The sequence below is a fragment of the Oncorhynchus gorbuscha genome, linkage group LG10 (assembly GCF_021184085.1).
Source record: "Oncorhynchus gorbuscha isolate QuinsamMale2020 ecotype Even-year linkage group LG10, OgorEven_v1.0, whole genome shotgun sequence".
Lineage (NCBI taxonomy): Eukaryota > Metazoa > Chordata > Actinopteri > Salmoniformes > Salmonidae > Oncorhynchus > Oncorhynchus gorbuscha.
In genome coordinates this window covers 20,861,275-20,880,329 of record NC_060182.1, presented here as the reverse complement: position 1 = coordinate 20,880,329, position 19,055 = coordinate 20,861,275, and the positions used below count along the sequence as shown (strand labels likewise).

The 19,055-nt window shown below is 44.4% G+C and overlaps 1 protein-coding gene across 1 annotated transcript in view; it reads left to right on the top strand.

The window, feature by feature from the left end:
• The window catches only part of LOC124045671 (FYVE, RhoGEF and PH domain-containing protein 3-like), a 134,074-nt gene that overhangs the window by 97,183 nt on the left and 17,836 nt on the right, over positions 1 to 19,055 (top strand). Inside the window, exons 3-6 of the mRNA XM_046365167.1 lie at positions 5,967 to 6,168; positions 9,011 to 9,659; positions 14,503 to 14,592; positions 16,636 to 16,772. Of these exons, the coding sequence (XP_046221123.1) occupies positions 5,967 to 6,168; positions 9,011 to 9,659; positions 14,503 to 14,592; positions 16,636 to 16,772 (1,078 nt within the window). The remainder of the gene's footprint in view (positions 1 to 5,966; positions 6,169 to 9,010; positions 9,660 to 14,502; positions 14,593 to 16,635; positions 16,773 to 19,055) is intronic.

The following is a 19,055-nucleotide window of genomic DNA, read 5'->3' as shown; positions in this document are numbered from 1 at the left end:
CCCAAAACAACAGGTGTAAACGGTGAACGGAAAATCAAAAAAGAAATAGTCTCACTGTGGTTACCAGATACTGTGAGAGTTAAAGGTAGTGTCTCAAATTTGATACTGGGAAGATGACTACCATCTAAGGCAAACATGGGCGTAGGCTTGTCTAACGGTCTGAAAGGAATGTTATGTTTCCGAACCCATGCTTCGTCCATGAAACAACCCTCAGCCCCAGAGTCAATCAAGGCACTGCATGTAGCACCCGAACCGGTCCAGCGTAGATGGACCGACATAGTAGTACAAGATCTAGATGAAGAGACCTGAGTAGTGCGCTCACCAGTAGCCCTCCGTTACTGATGGGCTCTGGCCTCTTACTGGACATGAATTAACAAAATGTCCAGCAACTCCGCAATAGAGGCACAGGCGGTTGGTGATCCTCCGTTCCCTCTCCTTAGTCGAGATGCGAATCCCTCCCAGCTGCATGGGCTCAGTCTCAAAGCCAGAGGAGGGAGATGGTTGTGATGCGGAGCAGGGAAACACCGTTGATGCGAGCTCTCTTCCACGAGCCCGGTGACGAAGATCTACCCGTCGTTCTATGCGGATGGCGAGAGCAATCAAAGAGTCCACATCTGAAGGAACCTCCCGGGAGAGAATCTCATCCTTAACCACTGCGTGGAGTCCCTCCAGAAAACGAGCGAGCAGCGCCGGCTCGTTCCACTCACTAGAGGCAGCAAGAGTGCGAAACTCAATAGAATAATCCGTTATGGACCGTTCACCTTGGCATAATGAAGCCAGGGCCCTAGAAGCCTCCCTACCAAAAACTGAACGGTCAAAAACCCGAATCATCTCCTCTTTAAAGTTCTGGAACTTGTTAGAGCAATCAGCCCTTGCCTCCCAGATAGCTGTGCCCCATTCTCGAGCCCGGCCAGTAAGGAGTGAAATGACGTAAGCAACCCGAGCTCTCTCTCTAGAGTATGTGTTGGGTTGGAGAGAGAACACAATCTCACACTGCGTGAGAAAGGAGCGGCACTCAGTGGGCTGCCCGGAGTAGCAAGGTGGGTTATTAACCCTAGGTTCTGGAGACTGGCAGGCCAGGAAGTAACAGGTGGCACGAGACGTAGACTCTGGAACTGTCCAGAGAGGTCGGAAACCTGAGCGGCCAGGTTCTCCACGGCATGGCGAGCAGCAGACAATTCCTGCTCGTGTCTGCCGAGCATAGCTCCTTGGATCTTGACGGCAGTGTAACGAGCGTCTGAAGTCGCTGGGTCCATTCCTTGGTCGGTTCCTTCTGTCATGCAGGTGAAAGAGGACCCAAAAGCGACTTAACAGAAACAGAGTTTATTTAAGTCCAAACAGGGAATAACAGAAATCCTCTAGTCTGTAGAGGGGAATAACTGGAGAAGCGGCCACAGACTGCAGGTCGCTGCTCGGGTAGGCGAGGCCGTAGTAGACAGAGACACCTGCTCACACGCAGCATCTGATGAAGGCAAAAAACACGACAGGACAGGGCGATACACAATCACAGCAAAAACACGACAGGACAGGGCGAAACGCAATCACAGCATGGTGAATACTAAACAAGGAACCGACGGGACAGGAACGGAACACAAAGGAATAAATAGGGACTCTAATCAGGGGAAAGGATCGGGAACAGGTGTGGGAAGACTAAATGATGATTAGGGGAATAGGAACAGCTGGGAGCAGGAACGGAACGATAGAGAGAAGAGAGAGCGAGAGAGTGAGAGGGGGAGGGGGAGAGAGAGGGATAGAAAGAGGGAAAGAACCCAATAAGACCAGCAGAGGGAAACGAACAGAATGGGGAGCACAGGGACAAGACATGATAATAAATGACAAACATGACAGAAGCTGTTTATTGGAGATGATACACGGGCATACTGCCTGTATTGTAAAGGCTGGTTGAAGCTGTTTATTGGAGATGATACACAGACATACTGCCTGTATTGTAAAGGCTGGTTGAAGCTGTTTATTGGAGATGATACACAGACATACTGCCTGTATTGTAAAGGCTGGTTGAAGCTGTTTATTGGAGATGATACACGGGCATACTGCCTGTATTGTAAAGGCTGGTTGAAGCTGTTTATTGGAGATGATACACATACATACTGCCTGTATTGTAAAGGCTGGTTGAAGCTGTTTATTGGAGATGATACACAGACATACTGCCTGTATTGTAAAGGCTGGTTGAAGCTGTTTATTGGAGATGATACACAGACATACTGCCTGTATTGTAAAGGCTGGTTGAAGCTGTTTATTGGAGATGATACACGGACATACTGCCTGTATTGTAAAGGCTGGTTGAAGCTGTTTATTGGAGATGATACACAGACATACTGCCTGTATTGTAAAGGCTGGTTGAAGCTGTTTATTGGAGATGATACACAGACATACTGCCTGTATTGTAAAGGCTGGTTGAAGCCGTTTATTGGAGATGATGCACAGACATACTGCCTGTATTGTAAAGGCTGGTTGAAGCTGTTTATTGGAGATGATACACGGGCATACTGCCTGTATTGTAAAGGCTGGTTGAAGCCGTTTATTGGAGATGATACACGGACATACTGCCTGTATTGTAAAGGCTGGTTGAAGCTGTTTATTGGAGATGATACACGGGCATACTGCCTGTATTGTAAAGGCTGGTTGAAGCTGTTTATTGGAGATGATACACGGGCATACTGCCTGTATTGTAAAGGCTGGTTGAAGCTGTTTATTGGAGATGATACACGGACATACTGCCTGTATTGTAAAGGCTGGTTGAAGCTGTTTATTGGAGATGATACACGGACATACTGCCTGTATTGTAAAGGCTGGTTGAAGCTGTTTATTGGAGATGATACACGGACATACTGCCTGTATTGTAAAGGCTGGTTGAAGCTGTTTATTGGAGATGATACACGGACATACTGCCTGTATTGTAAAGGCTGGTTGAAGCTGTTTATTGGAGATGATACACGGACATACTGCCTGTATTGTAAGGCTGATTTCTACGCCAAACTTAGTGATGTAAAAAAAACACATGACAACTCAAAAACATACTCAAAAGGAAAAGCTTTACAACTCAAAAACAAATTGGCATTTGATCACATTGGAGAAGCATGTAGAGCTGCTTTCTCAGACTCCACTGCTGCTACCCACTTCAACATGCACAGGACAAAGTGCACAGTAATGATTAATGGTGTTCTAGCACCATACTTTCTGAAAATGTTGGTTGCAGATGTGGGTGACCAGCGTTTCAGCCACCTCCTCGATGAGTGCACGGATGTAAGTGTTTCTAAGTACCTGGGGTTGTGATAAGGTACTTTAGTGACACCAAGCAGACAATGGTATCAACATTTCCGGGGCTTGTTGAGTTGGAGGGAGGAGATGCCAAATCTATAGCCCGTGCTGTTGTGGCTTTGAAGTGTTGTCTTAAAAAAGAGAAACTCCTGGGGATAGGGACTGACAATGCCTCTATTATTAACAATGGTGTCCATAAAGTGCTGAAGGAGGAGTATGGCCTCAAATATCTGGTTCTTATTCGCTGTGTGTGCCACTCTCTGCAGCTTGCTCATTTGTAGTTCTAAACATATTTAGGGTGTTTTTTACTCACTTTTTGTCCCTCCCACGACATTATTCCTCTCTCCTACAGCGTCCATCACAATTACATGTACATGGCCAATTATGCAAGGCGGTGATGACGTCATTTAGCGACTTTTAGGACAGCCAATAGCTACTTTCCTTACTGAGGAGTTGGCAACACTGCTTGTTATTCCTCACCACTGTCATGAAATGGACTCATGCTCGTCACAAGTTCTGACTGAGCTCAATGGTCATGACACGCAAATACGGTGATGACGTTTTGTCTCTTTCATACAAACTTTGAGAAATAATGAGGAGCGCCCACAATGTGTTTTGTGTGGGGAAGTGCTTAGTAATGAGTCTCTCAAAATGAACAAATTAATCAAAATGACACGCCCTGACCAAACATCCAGGCACAACTGTACATGACAGTAAACCCAGGGAGTTATTTCAGAACAGGGCAGTATGCCTCAGGAAACAGTGCTTCGAAAGTGGAAAAGTAAGTCAACTAACAAAGCATTGTTGTCATTTTATAACAAGTGATAATAAGCAGAAAAAAGGGAGTACTATCTCTCATAGTAATAGATGTGAGTTTCTCTTTCAAACAATCCCCTGGCCGTTTAACGTTTAACAGCTAATAGCTGACGTTAGCCAAAGCAAGTTAGCTAGCTACTGATAGTGTAAACCTAAGAAACAGTACAGATGAAGATGAAAAGTGATCAGGCCTACTGTACATTTTACTGTAGAAATGATTGTTGAAAACAAGTCTAGGTTGGAACTGTTATATGTTTTATTCTGATCTGGAATAAACTGATTGAAGCAAGATGCTTTTTGAGACAAACACTCACACAGTTCTGGTTTGATCAAATCAAATCAAATCAAATCAAATTTATTTATATAGCCCTTCGTACATCAGCTGATATCTGAAAGTGCTGTACAGTTTGATCATCTGCAGCAGGAAGCCGTCTCCTGCCTGACTGAAAAAGCAGTAGATGTTCTGATCCAGTTTGGCAGCACATACCTATGCAAGTCAGGGTTCTGAAGTACAGAAACAGTGTCAATGCTGAGCCTGACCTCAGTGTTGCACTGTTAAAAACTGAGTCCATAATAGACCTGCTTGTTGAAAACTTCAACCAGCCACACACCTCTCATTAGGACTGAAAACTTCAACCAGCCACACACCTCTCATTAGGACTGAAAATGTCTCAATAGGACCTCTCATCTGGTCTACATCTGTGTGATGTGATCAATCAGTTTATTCCAGTTCAGAATAAAAACATATGTATTTTAACAGCAACAGTTCCAACCTAGACGTTCTATCAACAATCATTTCTACAGTAAGATGTACAGTAAGATGTACAGTAAGATGTACAGTAGGCCTGATCATTTTGTATCTGTACTGTTACTTAGGGTTGCACGATCAACAAGCCTGTGTGTGTTCTGTTCTACATCTGTGTGATGTGATCAATCCGTTTATTCCGGTTCAGAATGAAATAATTTATTGTATTTTAACAGCAATAGTTCCAACATAGACAGGTATGTAAGAATGTTTTTAACGGGGAAAAATAAACTAAAGTTATTTATGGGTATTTCATTGTTATTTGTTTTTGTCTATATTGCATTTTTTAGGCATATGGGCAATGAAATGTACCGATATTTACGAAAAGTTGCATATTTTCCGAAGCTTGGGTCCCAGGAAAACACAGAATATCTCATTTGGGTCCCAGGCTGAAAAAGAACCCCTGCTTTAGGCTGTGCTGTAGCCACACACACACACACACACACTCAGAGAGAGAGACCTGTTCCTCATTCAGCCCTAGTACAATACCAAGCACACAGCAAAGACTGGCCTGCATAAAATATATAGAAAAACCTAGTGTCCTCTAAATGCATTCTGCAGTAACCATGTTTTAAGAGCATGTAGCTAGCTATACAGTAGCGTGTTATCCTCTGATAGTGTGGGTGGCCATTTGTGCAGAGTCTGTTTTTGGACTGCTCTCGGCCTGTCATTTTTTTGTCTGTGTGCTTGTGTTTTTTTTTATCTGACTTTGAAACCACAGTGCCTTACAAGCAGTCATCACTGCATCCTGTTCTGAAACCAGGAAGCTGTCTTAGCTCTGTGAAGCAGCATCAGAACTTCTCCTGTGCTGTGTTCCTGGACCTACTCTTGGAGTTGAGCATTTATATGTTGTGTTTTGTGGTGGCATTTGGACTGTGGTTTTGTGAGTGGGTAGCTGCAGCAGCCAAGGGCGTCTGGAATACAGAAATGGAGGCTTTCTCACACCGGGGCACTTGAAACAGGACTGTTTCTGTCGTCACACCAGTGACCTGACCTAGAATCTGTTTTTTTCACTCTTTCCTTCTTCCTCATTCCATTCCCCCTCTTCCTGGACCTGGACCTACAGTGCCGCCTAAGCCCCTGCACCTGCTGGCCCTCGGACAGGACAAGAAGCCCAAGAGGATCCCCCCGGCCCCCTCCAGGCCGCTGCCTGCTCCCCCAACTTCGCCCAAGCCGCGGCCAAGCCAGACCCCCCCTGGCCTGGCCACACTGCCTCAAAGAGAAGCCCAGAACGTGGGGCTACTCATCGAGAGGTTTGAGAAGTCCAGGTACTTTACTGCACTGCAGGGGGTAGGAGATTCCACAAGGTGTTCTCACCCTGTATCATTATATTTAGTTGGATTATTTATGATGTGGGTATTGCTATACGAGTATGAATGTTTTGCACGGAAAACACACTCCATGTCTGTCTTACCCTCTGTCACAGAATACACACTCAATGTCTGTCTTACCCTCTGTCACAGAATACACACTCAATGTCTGTCTTACCCTCTGTCACAGAATACACACTCAATGTCTGTCATAGAATACACACTCAATGTCTGTTTTACCCTCTGTCACAGAATACACACTCAATGTCTGTCTTACCCTCTGTCACAGAATACACACTCAATGTCTGTCTTACCCTCTGTCACAGAATACACACTCAATGTCTGTCACAGAATACACACTCAATGTCTGTCACAGAATACACACTCAATGTCTGTCTTACCCTCTGTCACAGAATACACACTCAATGTCTGTCACTCAAGAATACACACTCAATGTCTGTCACAGAATACACACTCACCTTACCCTCTGTCACAGAATACACACTCAATGTCTGTCACAGAATACACACTCAATGTCTGTCACAGAATACACACTCAATGTCTGTCTTACCCTCTGTCACAGAATACAGACTCAATGTCTGTCACAGAATACACACTCAATGTCTGTCACAGAATACACACTCAATGTCTGACTTACCCTCTGTCACAGAATACAGACTCAATGTCTGTCACAGAATACAGACTCAGTGTCTGTCTTACCCTCTGTCACAGAATACACACTCAATGTCTGTCACAGAATACACACTCAATGTCTGTCTTACCCTCTGTCACAGAATACACACTCAATGTCTGTCTTACCCTCTGTTACAGAATACACACTCAATGTCTGTCTTACCCTCTGTCACAGAATACACACTCAATGTCTGTCACAGAATACACACTCGATGTCTGTCTTACCCTCTGTCACAGAATACAGACTCAATGTCTGTCACAGAATACACATGCAATGTCTGTCTTACACTCTGTCACAGAATATACACTCAATGTCTGTCTTACCCTCTGTTACAGAATACAGACTCAATGTCTGTCTTACCCTCTGTCACAGAATACAGACTCAATGTCTGTCACAGAATACACATGCAATGTCTGTCTTACCCTCTGTCACAGAATATACACTCAATGTCTGTCTTACCCTCTGTTACAGAATACAGACTCAATGTCTGTCTTACCCTCTGTCACAGAATACAGACTCAATGTCTGTCACAGAATACACACTCAATGTCTGTCTTACCCTCTGTCACAGAATACACACTCAATGTCTGTCACAGAATACACACTCAATGTCTGTCTTACCCTCTGTCACAGAATACAGACTCAATGCCTGTCACATAATACACACTCAATGTCTGTCTTACCCTCTGTAACAGAATACACACTCAATGTCTGTCTTACCCTCTGTTACAGAATACACACTCAATGTCTGTCTTACCCTCTGTCACAGAATACACACTCAATGTCTGTCACAGAATACACACTCAATGTCTGTCTTACCCTCTGTCACAGAATACAGACTCAATGTCTGTCACAGAATACACAGTCAATGTCTGTCTTACCCTCTGTCACAGAATACAGACTCAATGTCTGTCACAGAATACACACTCAATGTCTGTCTTACCCTCTGTCACAGAATACAGACTCAATGTCTGTCACAGAATACACACTCAATGTCTGTCTTACCCTCTGTTACAGAATACAGACTCAATGTCTGTCTTACCCTCTGTCACAGAATACGGACTCAATGTCTGTCGCAGAATACACACTCAATGTCTGTCTTACCCTCTGTCACAGAATACACACTCAATGTCTGTCACAGAATACACACTCAATGTCTGTCTTACCCTCTGTCACAGAATACACAGTCAATGTCTGTCTTACCCTCTGTCACAGAATACAGACTCAATGTCTGTCACAGAATACACACTCAATGTCTGTCTTACCCTCTGTCACAGAATACAGACTCAATGTCTGTCACAGAATACACACTCAATGTCTGTCTTACCCTCTGTCACAGAATACAGACTCAATGTCTGTCTTACCCTCTGTCACAGAATACGGACTCAATGTCTGTCGCAGAATACACACTCAATGTCTGTCTTACCCTCTGTCACAGAATACACACTCAATGTCTGTCACAGAATACACACTCAATGTCTGTCTTACCCTCTGTCACAGAATACACACTAAATGTCTGTCTTATCCTCTGTCACAGAATACACACTCAATGTCTGTCTTACCCTCTGTCACAGAATATACACTCAATGTCTGTCTTACCCTCTGTCACAGAATACACACTCAATGTCTGTCTTACCCTCTGTCACAGAATACACACTCAATGTCTGTCTTACCCTCTGTCACAGAATACACACTCAATGTCTGTCTTACCCTCTGTCACAGAATATACACTCAATGTCTGTCTTACCCTCTGTCACAGAATACACACTCAATGTCTGTCTTACCCTCTGTCACAGAATACACACTCAATGTCTGTCTTACCCTCTGTCACAGAATATACACTCAATGTCTGTCTTACCCTCTGTCACAGAATATACACTCAATGTCTGTCTTATCCTCTGTCACAGAATACACACTCAATGTCTGTCTTACCCTCTGTCACAGAATATACACTCAATGTCTGTCTTACCCTCTGTCACAGAATACACACTCAATGTCTGTCTTACCCTCTGTCACAGAATACACACTCAATGTCTGTCTTACCCTCTGTCACAGAATAAACACTCAGGGCCTCGTTTTTTAGTCACGTTTCTTCTTTATTTCCCAGGATTCCGATTCTTGGCGTCCCCCTGAAGAATCAGCTCCACCTGTGCCTGAGTATGGACGCCATGTCTGAGACCACACCCCCCTCTGCCCCTGACCCCACAGCACACTCCCCTTCAGGGTCAGCAGGAGCAAAGGATTCTGGGAAACGCTCCCCTGCCGAAAAACTTGCACATATTGTCTCGGAGCGGATTGATGATGTCACAGAGCTGATAGAACTCTCACGCCTGGCCTCACTCCGCATCGACGGCCACGAGGACATTCCTCTGGACTCAATGGAGGACCACCTCGACATCGCCCATGGTGATGGAGTTGGTTCCCTTGACGATGCGGAGCGGGAGGAGAGAGGCTCTTCCCATGAGCTCCAGGACAATCCGGACTCTCTCTCCTCGGAGCAGAACTTAAATGGGAAGATTCCCAACAGGGACAGCGGGATTGACAGCCCATCGTGTGCGGTGGAGGGTGAGGTGTTCCCCAACGAGGACGCCATCGACGAGGAAGAGCGCTATGACAGCGTCACGGAGACGGAGACCAGTGTGTCCTGCTGCATAACCCTGGACAACAAGCGTGACTCCACGCAGGACGAGGACAGTGACCTGGATGAGGTCAGCAGTGGGGAGATGGAGGGAGGAGAGAAGACAGACACACTCAGGGTGAGTCAGACACACACACATTCTTATCAGTCCTCTCAGTTCCTAGGGCAGTAACTGTAACCTGACCATCTATTATTGTCTGGATGAACTATCTGAAAGTCTGCATCAGTTTCAGATGTTTTTTGTTTTGTTTATGAAACTGTGGGCCTATACACAGCACAACACACACACACACACACCCAAACAAACAGACACACTATTTCAGACTCTCAAGTGAATGTGTGGCGGTCACAAGAGTCTGGTGCGGTATTTAAAAGTGGATGTGCTGTGGGGTGTAGCGAGATGAGTACCTGCCCAGGGCTGTAAAAGGATCTTGTGACTACTGCTAGAGGACAAACTAAACCAGACAGAAACCTGCACACAGCTCAGCTGCTGGTTCCTCTGACTTCACACCGTTGATCTGTGTGAGAGTGATACTGACACTTCCAACAGAGAACTTCACATTTTACCGGTCCGGTATACAGAACCCCCCCTGCCAGAAAAATACTGTCTATTTATTGGAATGAAAGGATGAGGGGAAGGTCAAGAAACATCAGACAGAAATAGACAGAGAGAAAAGGAGGTATAGAAAGAAGAGAGACAGAATAAAGGAGGCAAGAGAGTGAGAGAGTGTGCTGAAAGTTAGCTAACGGGGACAAGTGTGAGAACGAGATGGGTGGGTCGGAGGTGATGAGTGGTAGCTGAAACTAGAGTACAGGACCGTCGTCATGGGTGTCATCAGTACAGGACAGTCATCAGTACAGGACAGCTATCATGGGTGTTAGCAGCACTGTGATGTTATCCCCTCAGCATTGTTATGATGGGGCACAGCCCAACACACCCAAACACACACCCATGTGAGCACACGCACTTACACAGACACACAAACACACACACACAACGTAGTGACAGCCCATACCCTTTACCTCATGAGCAAGGGAACTCCATGTTTCTTGATATCAGCATTACTGTCAAGAGGAAATGTTTGTGGGGAGGGGCAGGAGGTGTGTGGGGAGGGGTGTGAGGGGACAGTGTCACTCTGACACTAACAGCTGGTATGTTGATAGCGTTTTAATGACACTGCTGTCGCAGAGGATGTGGGTTGTGGGGATTCACATTGCAACAGGAAAATAAAGAAATGTACTTTCTTTCAGTCTTTAGCTCTGCTACAGAAATAGATGAGATATTTTACCTGCAGGGTATTATTATGCCTATGTGAGTGTGTGCTTGTTTGTGAACATACACTGCATGACCAAAATAATGTGGACATCTCATTCCAAAATCATGGGCATTAATATGGTGTTGGTCCCCTCTTTGCTGCTAGAACAGCCTCCACTCTTCTGGGAAGGCTTTCCACTAGATGTTGGAACATTGCTGCTATAACAGACTCCACTCTTCTGGGAAGCCTTTCCACTAGATGTTGGAACATTGCTGCTATAACAGCCTCCACTCTTCTGGGAAGGCTTTCCACTAGTTGGAACATTGCTGCTATAACAGACTCCACTCTTCTGGGAAGCCTTTCCACTAGATGTTGGAACATTGCTGCTATAACTGCCTCCACTCTTCTGGGAAGGCTTTCCACTAGATGTTGGAACATTGCTGCTATAACAGCCTCCACTCTTCTGGGAAGGCTTTCCACTAGATGTTGGAACATTGCTGCTATAACAGACTCCACTCTTCTGGGAAGCCTTTCCACTAGATGTTGGAACATTGCTGCTATAACTGCCTCCACTCTTCTGGGAAGGCTTTCCACTAGATGTTGGAACATTGCTGCTATAACAGACTCCACTCTTCTGGGAAGCCTTTCCACTAGATGTTGGAACATTGCTGCTATAACAGCCTCCACTCTTCTGGGAAGGCTTTCCACCAGATGTTGGAACATTGCTGCTATAACAGACTCCACTCTTCTGGGAAGGCTTTCCACTAGATGTTTGAACATTGCTGCGGGGACTTGCTTCCATTCAGCCACAAGAGCATTAGTGAGGTCCGCCACTGATGTTGGACAATTAGGCCTGGATCGCTGCCGGCATTCCAATTCATCCCAAAGTTGCTTTATGGGGTTGAGGTCAGTGCTCTGTGCAGGGCAGTCAAGTTCTTCCACACCAACCTCGACAAACCATTAATGTATGGACCTCGCTTTGTGCACTGGGGTATTGTCATGTTGAAACAGTAAAGGACCTTCCCCAAACTGTTGCCACAAAGTTGGAAGCATAGAATTGTCTCGAATGTCATTGTATGCTGTAGCGTTCAGATTTCCCTTCACTGGAACTAAGGGGCCTAACCCGAACCATGAAAAACAGCCCCAGACCATTATTCCTAATCCGCCAAACCCAGATTAGTCCGTGGTGAAGTGTGATTCATCACTCCAGAGAATGTGTTTCCACTACTTCAGAGTCCATGCCGATCTTAGGCTTGTGTGTGGCTGTTCGGCCATGAAAACCAATTTTATAAAGCTTCCGATGAACAATTATTGTGCTGACGTTGCTTCCAGAGACAGTTTGGAGCTCGGTAGTGAGTGTTGCAACCGAGGACAGATCATTTTTATGCGTTATGCGCTTCAGCACTCGGCGGTCCCGTTCTGTGAGCTTGTGTGGCCTACCACTTTGTGGCTGAGCCATTGTTGCTTCTAGACGTTTCCACTTCACAATAACAACTCTTGCATTTGATCGGGGCAGCTCTAGCAGGGCAGAAATTTGACATACTAACTTTGATGGAAAGATGGCATCCTATGACGGTGCCACGTTGAAAGTCACTGAGCTCTTCAGTTCGGCCATTCTACTGACAATGTTTGTCTATGGAGATCGAATGGCTGTGTGTGTAACGTGTGCGCTGGGAGTCGGGAAGCAGGTTCAGAGAGTGAATCATTTAATAAACAAAACATTAACAACGCACAGACATGAAACTGGAACAGAAACAATAACACCTGGGGAAGGAACCAAAGGGAGTGTCATTAGGCGCTGATGCTCGTGACAAGTGTGCACAATAACCAGCAGTCTGGTGACCCAGAGGTCGGCGAGGGAGCACACGTGACAATGTGTTTTATACACCTCTCAGCCAAGGGTGTGGCTGAAATAGCCAAATCCACTGATTTGAATGAGTGTCCACATACTTTTGTTTGTATAGTGTGTCTGTACAGTATGTTTCACCTTTTTCTCCTTTCCTGGTTGTGTGTGTGATAATGTGTGTGTACCAGACAGCTGTTACAAAACACAATGTCACAATATAGTACATCTGGTCCCTGTCACTGTCAGTCCAGGAATGTAATTTCACCCATTATGTTAATCTCTGTTCTAGAACCTGTGAAGTCGTGAAACTGAATACACATCCGCAGCAGTTTACATGTCATCTCTGCTCCACTAGTAAACACAGTATTGGTGACTAAATCAGCTCTCAGTAAACCACAACTGATGACTGATTACTGCAACATGCCAGTGTTAATTTCATTAACAAAAAAGTGACAAAAATATTCGTCAAACACCAATTTTCCAGTGGCAATTGATGAGACTTTAACTGGCTAAATAGACCCAGAAAGGTCTATAACTAAAGACATTTTTCATTTCATTTCAATTGACTAAAAGATGATTATCCGTGTCACTAAAATCTGACTACTAAATGGACTGGACAAGAGCTTTTGGAGAGATTGAGAGCTTTTCAGTGATAAGCACAATTGATATTAGCAGCACAGATGCGCAGCACAGTTCTGTTCAGCAGTGGGAAGGATGGGCCACACTCGGCACACACAGCCTACATCGGCTGGTGAGCTGCGGGGGAGCAAGCGATCCGTGTGAGCAGACAGGCTCTGCTTCGTCTCCTCAGATTATACACATTGTGCAGGCAACCCTCTTGCTTCCCCATAGCTAACCAGTCACCACCAGCCTTCTAGTTAGCTACCTTTTCGCTGGTTAAGAACCACAATCAGCTTTACAAAATTAAAAACAATAGCATAGTGTTTAATAGTAAAACAACAGTCTAGCTATATTTTTCTTTCCCTTGAGTCTAGAAAGGCTATTTGAAATTGTAGTCTTGCTCAACCCTCCCAGTTAACCCATTGGATTTCATAGCCAGGTTCTGTAGCCAACATAGCCAAGTCTCACTGTTTTCCTCAAGGTAATTTGAGCCCTTACTGAACCTATATGGAAGAGAGTGATTTATTTTTTATATAGGTTAATGAGGCAATAAAAATGTGATGTGACTAAAATATGACTCATTCAAAAGGCACTCGCACATCTTGTTTTGCAGGTGAATGGTAACAGTTTAAATGAGAAAAAGGAATGAACCTGCACACACTGCTCTTGATAGTATCACTGCTCTTTAAGAAGCTTTACGTATCGGCCTCACGGCCTTCGTACGGGCTTTTCAAAGCTCTGATACGTAAAGCTTATTAAAGATCAGTGATACTATCAAGAGCAGTGTGCGGCAGTGTGCGGGTTCCTTCCTTTGTCTCACTAAAATATGACTAAACGGAAAGGGCATTTAGTTGACTGAAGTGGACCACTGTTTTCGTCATTTTGACAATAACTAGACTAAATCATTATTCAAAAGACATACATGTGAGCAAGACTTAATGATATTTTAGACTAGACTAAATCTAAAAAATTGACAAATTTAAGACTACAACATACGCTGACACAGTACAAGGTTGGCCAAGATTCAATTAATAACTGAGATGAAAAGAGTGCCGGCAAACATCCCCATTTCAGATCACTCTTTTCTTTGTATGTTTTTACTAGTTAGAGTTCTGTTGCTTTCACCAACAGGCCTAAATGCAAATGTGGTATGATGTAGGTTTGTGTAGTTGAGTGGATTCTATAAGTTTAATATGGTTTGGTGTGTCTGACTGTGTGTGTCCTCTTCTGTCTCTCAGTGCTCAGAGACCCAGAGGTTACTGAACATCGCCAGAGAGCTCCTTCACACTGAGGAGGCCTACGTCAAGAGACTCAACCTCCTGGACCAGGTATACACACACATATGGCTTGTGAGGTACACCGCTGGTCTTCCTATCATAGTAGAGACCTTTTCATTTGTTGTTGTTGAGGATGACAGTCACATACAGTTGAAGTCAGAAGTTTACATACACCTTAGCCAAAAACATTTAAAATCAGCTTTTCACAATTCCTGACATTTAATCATAGTAAATATTCCCTGTCTTAGGTCAGTCAGGATCACCACTTTATTTTAAGAATGTGAAATGTCAGACTAAAAGTAGGGAGAATGATTTATTTCAGGTTTAATTTATTTCATCACATTCCCAGTGGGTCAGACAATTGCATACACTCAATTAGTATTTGGTAGCTTTGCCTTTAAATTGTTTAACTTGGATCAAATGTTTTGGGTAGCCTTCCACAATAAGTTGGGTGAATTTTGGCCCATTCCTTCTGACAGAGCTGGTGTAACTGAGTCAGGTTTGTAGGCCTCCTTGCTCGCATGTGCTTTTTCAGTTCTTCCCACAACTTTTCTATGGGATTGAGGTCAGGGCTTTGTGATGGCCACTCCAATACCTTGACTTTGTTGTCCTTAAGCCATTTTGCCACAACTTTGGAAGTATGCTTGGGGTCATTGTCCATTTGGAAGACCCATTTGCGGCCAAACTTTAGCTTTAACTGATGTCTTGAGATGTTGCTTCAAGATATCCACATAATTTTCCTGCCTCATGCTGCCATCTATCTTGTGAAGTGCACTAGTCCCTCCTGCAGCAAAGCACCCACACAACATGATGCTGCCACCCTTGTGCTTTATTGTTGAGATGGTGTTCTTCGGCTTGCAAGCCTCCCCCTTTATCCTCCAAACATAATGATGGTCATTATTGCCGAACAGTTCTACTTTTGTTTCATCAGACCAGAGGACATTTCTCCAAAAAGTACGATCTTTGTCCCCATGTGCAGTTGCAAACCGTCGTCTGGCATTTCATTTTTATGGCGGTCTTGGAGCAGTGAATTCTTCCTTGCTGAGCGGCCTTTCAGGTTATGTCGATATAGGACTCGTGTTACTGTGGCTATAGATACTTTTGTACCTGTTTCCTCCAGCATCTTCACAAGGTCCTTAGCTGTTGTTCTGGGATTGATTTGCACTTTTCACACCAAAGTATGTTCATCCCTAGGAGACAGAACGCGTCTCCTTCCTGAGCGGTATGACGGCTGCGTGGGTCCATGATGTTTATACTTGAGTACTATCGTTTGTACAGATGAGCGTGGTACCTTCAGGTGTTTGGAAATTGCTCCCAAGGATAAACCAGACTTGTGGAGGTCTACAACTTTTTTCTGAGGTCTTGGCTGATTTATTTTGATTTTCCCATGATGTCAAGCAAAGAGGCAGTGAGTTTGAAGGTAGGCCTTGAAGTACATCCACAGATACACCTCCAACTGACTCAAATTATGTCAATTAGCCTATCAGAAGCTTCTAAAGCCATGACATCATTTTCTGGAATTTTCTAAGCTGTTTAACGGCACAGTCAACTTAGTGTATGTAAACTTCTGACCCACCGGAATTGTGATACCATGAATAATAAGTGACATAAACTGTCTGTAAACAATTGTTGGAAAAAAGACTTCATGCACAAAGTAGATGTCCTAACCGACTTGCCAAAACTGTAGTTTGTTAAGAAGAAATTTGTGGAATGGTTGAATAACAAGTTTTAATGACTCCAACCTAAGTGTATGTTAACTTCCGACTTCAACTCTACATGACTACAGACAAAAGGCATTAGGCTAACCTCGGAGCTGCTTCCTGTTTTTGTCAAGCTTCTGCTTCTTCATGGTGGTACCGGTTTCCATGGAAACACAGGTTCAAACAGGCCAGCGGTTGGTTGACTGACAGGAAGGTGAAAGGTTTTGGACCTGGTGTTGTCGAGAGATCTAACCATCATACACATCCCTCTGTAAAATAATATTAGGTCGAAGAGCCCATGGTTTGTTTCATTATTTATAGTAATGTAGTAAGTCAAGTTTCTGTGTGTTTAATATGTTCATCATTTCTACCATTACTTTCCTGTTGTCTGTAGGTATTTTGCACTAAGCTGACAGAAGCTGGAATCCCTCAGGAGGTGATAACAGGGATCTTCTCCAACATCTCCTCCATCTACTGCTTCCACCACAAGTTTCTTCTCCCTGAGCTCAAGACACGCATCACTGGAGAATGGTGAGGAGACCAGGGCCAATCTTGCAATAGGGTTTCAATAACATTCTATTAGCATTTGCAGTAGTAAGACTCCCTGCGCAATAGGATGCTTAGTTTCCCACAAACAACAGTAATGTGATGTTAGGTTTCAGGTCTGTCTGTCTGTCTGTCTGTCTGTCTGTCTGTCTCTCTCTCTCTCTCTCTCTCTCTCTCTGTTTCTCTCTCTGTTTCAAATCAAATCAAATCAAATATATTTATATAGCCCTTCTTAGATCAGCTGATATCTCAAAGTGCTGTACAGAAACCCAGCCTAAAACCCGAAACAGCAAGCAATGCAGGTGTAGAAGCACGGTGGCTCGGAAAAATTCCCTAGAAAAGCCAAACCTAAGAAGAAACCTAGAGAGGAACCAGGCCATGAGGGGTGGCCAGTGCTCTTCTGGCTGTGCCGGGTGGAGATTATAACAGAACATGGCCAAGATGTTCAAATGTTCATAATTGACCAACATGGTCAAATAATAATAATCACAGTAGTTGTCGAGGGTGCAACAGGTCAGCACCTCAGGAGTAAATGTCAGTTGGCTTTTCATAGCCGTTCATTGAGAGTATCTCTACCGCTCCTGCTGTCTCTAGAGAGTTGAAAACAGCAGGTCTAGGACAGGTAGCACATCCGGTGAAGAGGTCAGGGTTCCATAGCCTGCCCATTATTTCTCTGTGTATCTCTCTCTCTCTCTCTCTCTCTCTCTCTCTCTCTCTCTCTCTCTCTCTCTCTCTCTCTCTCTCTCTCTCTCTCTCTCTCTCTCTCTCTCTCTCTCTCTCTCATTACTGGATAGTGATAATGTGTGCAGTGAGTGTGTGTGTTGGAACTCTGACAGCTGGGTTTCAGTGGGGGGTTGTGTGAGTGCGTGCCGTGCTGGTAGAATGGGGGCTTTATCCTCTTGTCTTCATCTGCAGTGTGTGTGTGTGCCAACGCCAGTCTCTCTCTGTCTGGAGATTATTGAGTCCTTCAGAAATGATGTAGAGGGATTCCACCTGTTGCATTCTGCACACATTATATACGGTGTTCGCCCATAAAATTATTCATTCATTCAATGTTTATACAAATTCCGCTAGAAAAACAATAGTCCAAACCCCATATCTCTAACATATATGCATCAAAGGTTATGGACGATTTACTGTAAGAACGTAGCATGTTTAGAGTGAATGGAATATCATTACAGGCATGATCAACAAGTGGTCACTGTTGTATAGAACTAACTTCACTCAACTGGCAAGCTAACTAATGGCTGCAGGTTGTGAAAATAAAGGCCTTTCCTAAATGAAATCCACTGAATACAAAACTATACTCAACAAAAATATAAATGCCACATGTAAAGTGTTGGTCCCGTGTTTCATGAGCTGAAATAAAAGATCCCAGAAATGTTCCATACACTCTGAAAGCGTATTTCTTTCAGATTTTTTGCGCACACATTTGTTTACATCCCTGTTAGTGAGCATTTCTCCTTTGCCAAGATAATCCATCCACCTGACAGATGTGGCATATCAAAAAGCTGATTAAACAGTGTGATCATTACACAAGTGCACCTTGTGCTGGGACAAAAGTATGTGGACACCTGCTCATCAAACATCTCATTCCAAAATCATGGAGTTGTTCCCCCTTTGCTCCTATAACAGCCTCCACATTTTTGGTAAGGCTTTCCATGAGATGTTGTGGAGCATTAGTGAGAACAGGGACTGATGTTGGGTGATTAGGCCTGGCTCGCAGTCAACGCTCTAATTCATCCCAAAGATGTTTGATGGGTTTGAGGTCAGGGCTCTGCAGGCCAGTCAAGTTGTTCCACACCGATCTCGACAAATCCTTTCTGTATGGACCTTTCTTTGTGCACGGGGGCATTGTCATGCTGAAAAAGCCAAACTATTGCCACAAAGTTAGAAGCACAGAATTGTCTAGAATGTCATTGTATGCTGTAGCATTAAGATTTCCTTTCACTGGAACTAAGGGGCCTAGCCCAACCATGAAAACCAGCCCCAGACCATTATTCCTCCTCCACCAAACTTTAGAGTTGGCACTATGCATTGGGGAAGGTAGCGTTATCCTGGCATCCACCAAACCCAGAGTTGTCCATCGGACTGCCAGATGGTGAAGCGTGATTCATCACTCCAGAGAACACTTGGCATTGTGCATAGCGATCTTAGGCTTGTGTGTGGCTGCTCGGCCATGGAAACCCATTTTGAGAAGCTCCCAACGAACAGTTCTTGTGCTGACGTTGCTTCCAGAGGCAGTTTGGAGCTCGGTAGTGAGTGTTG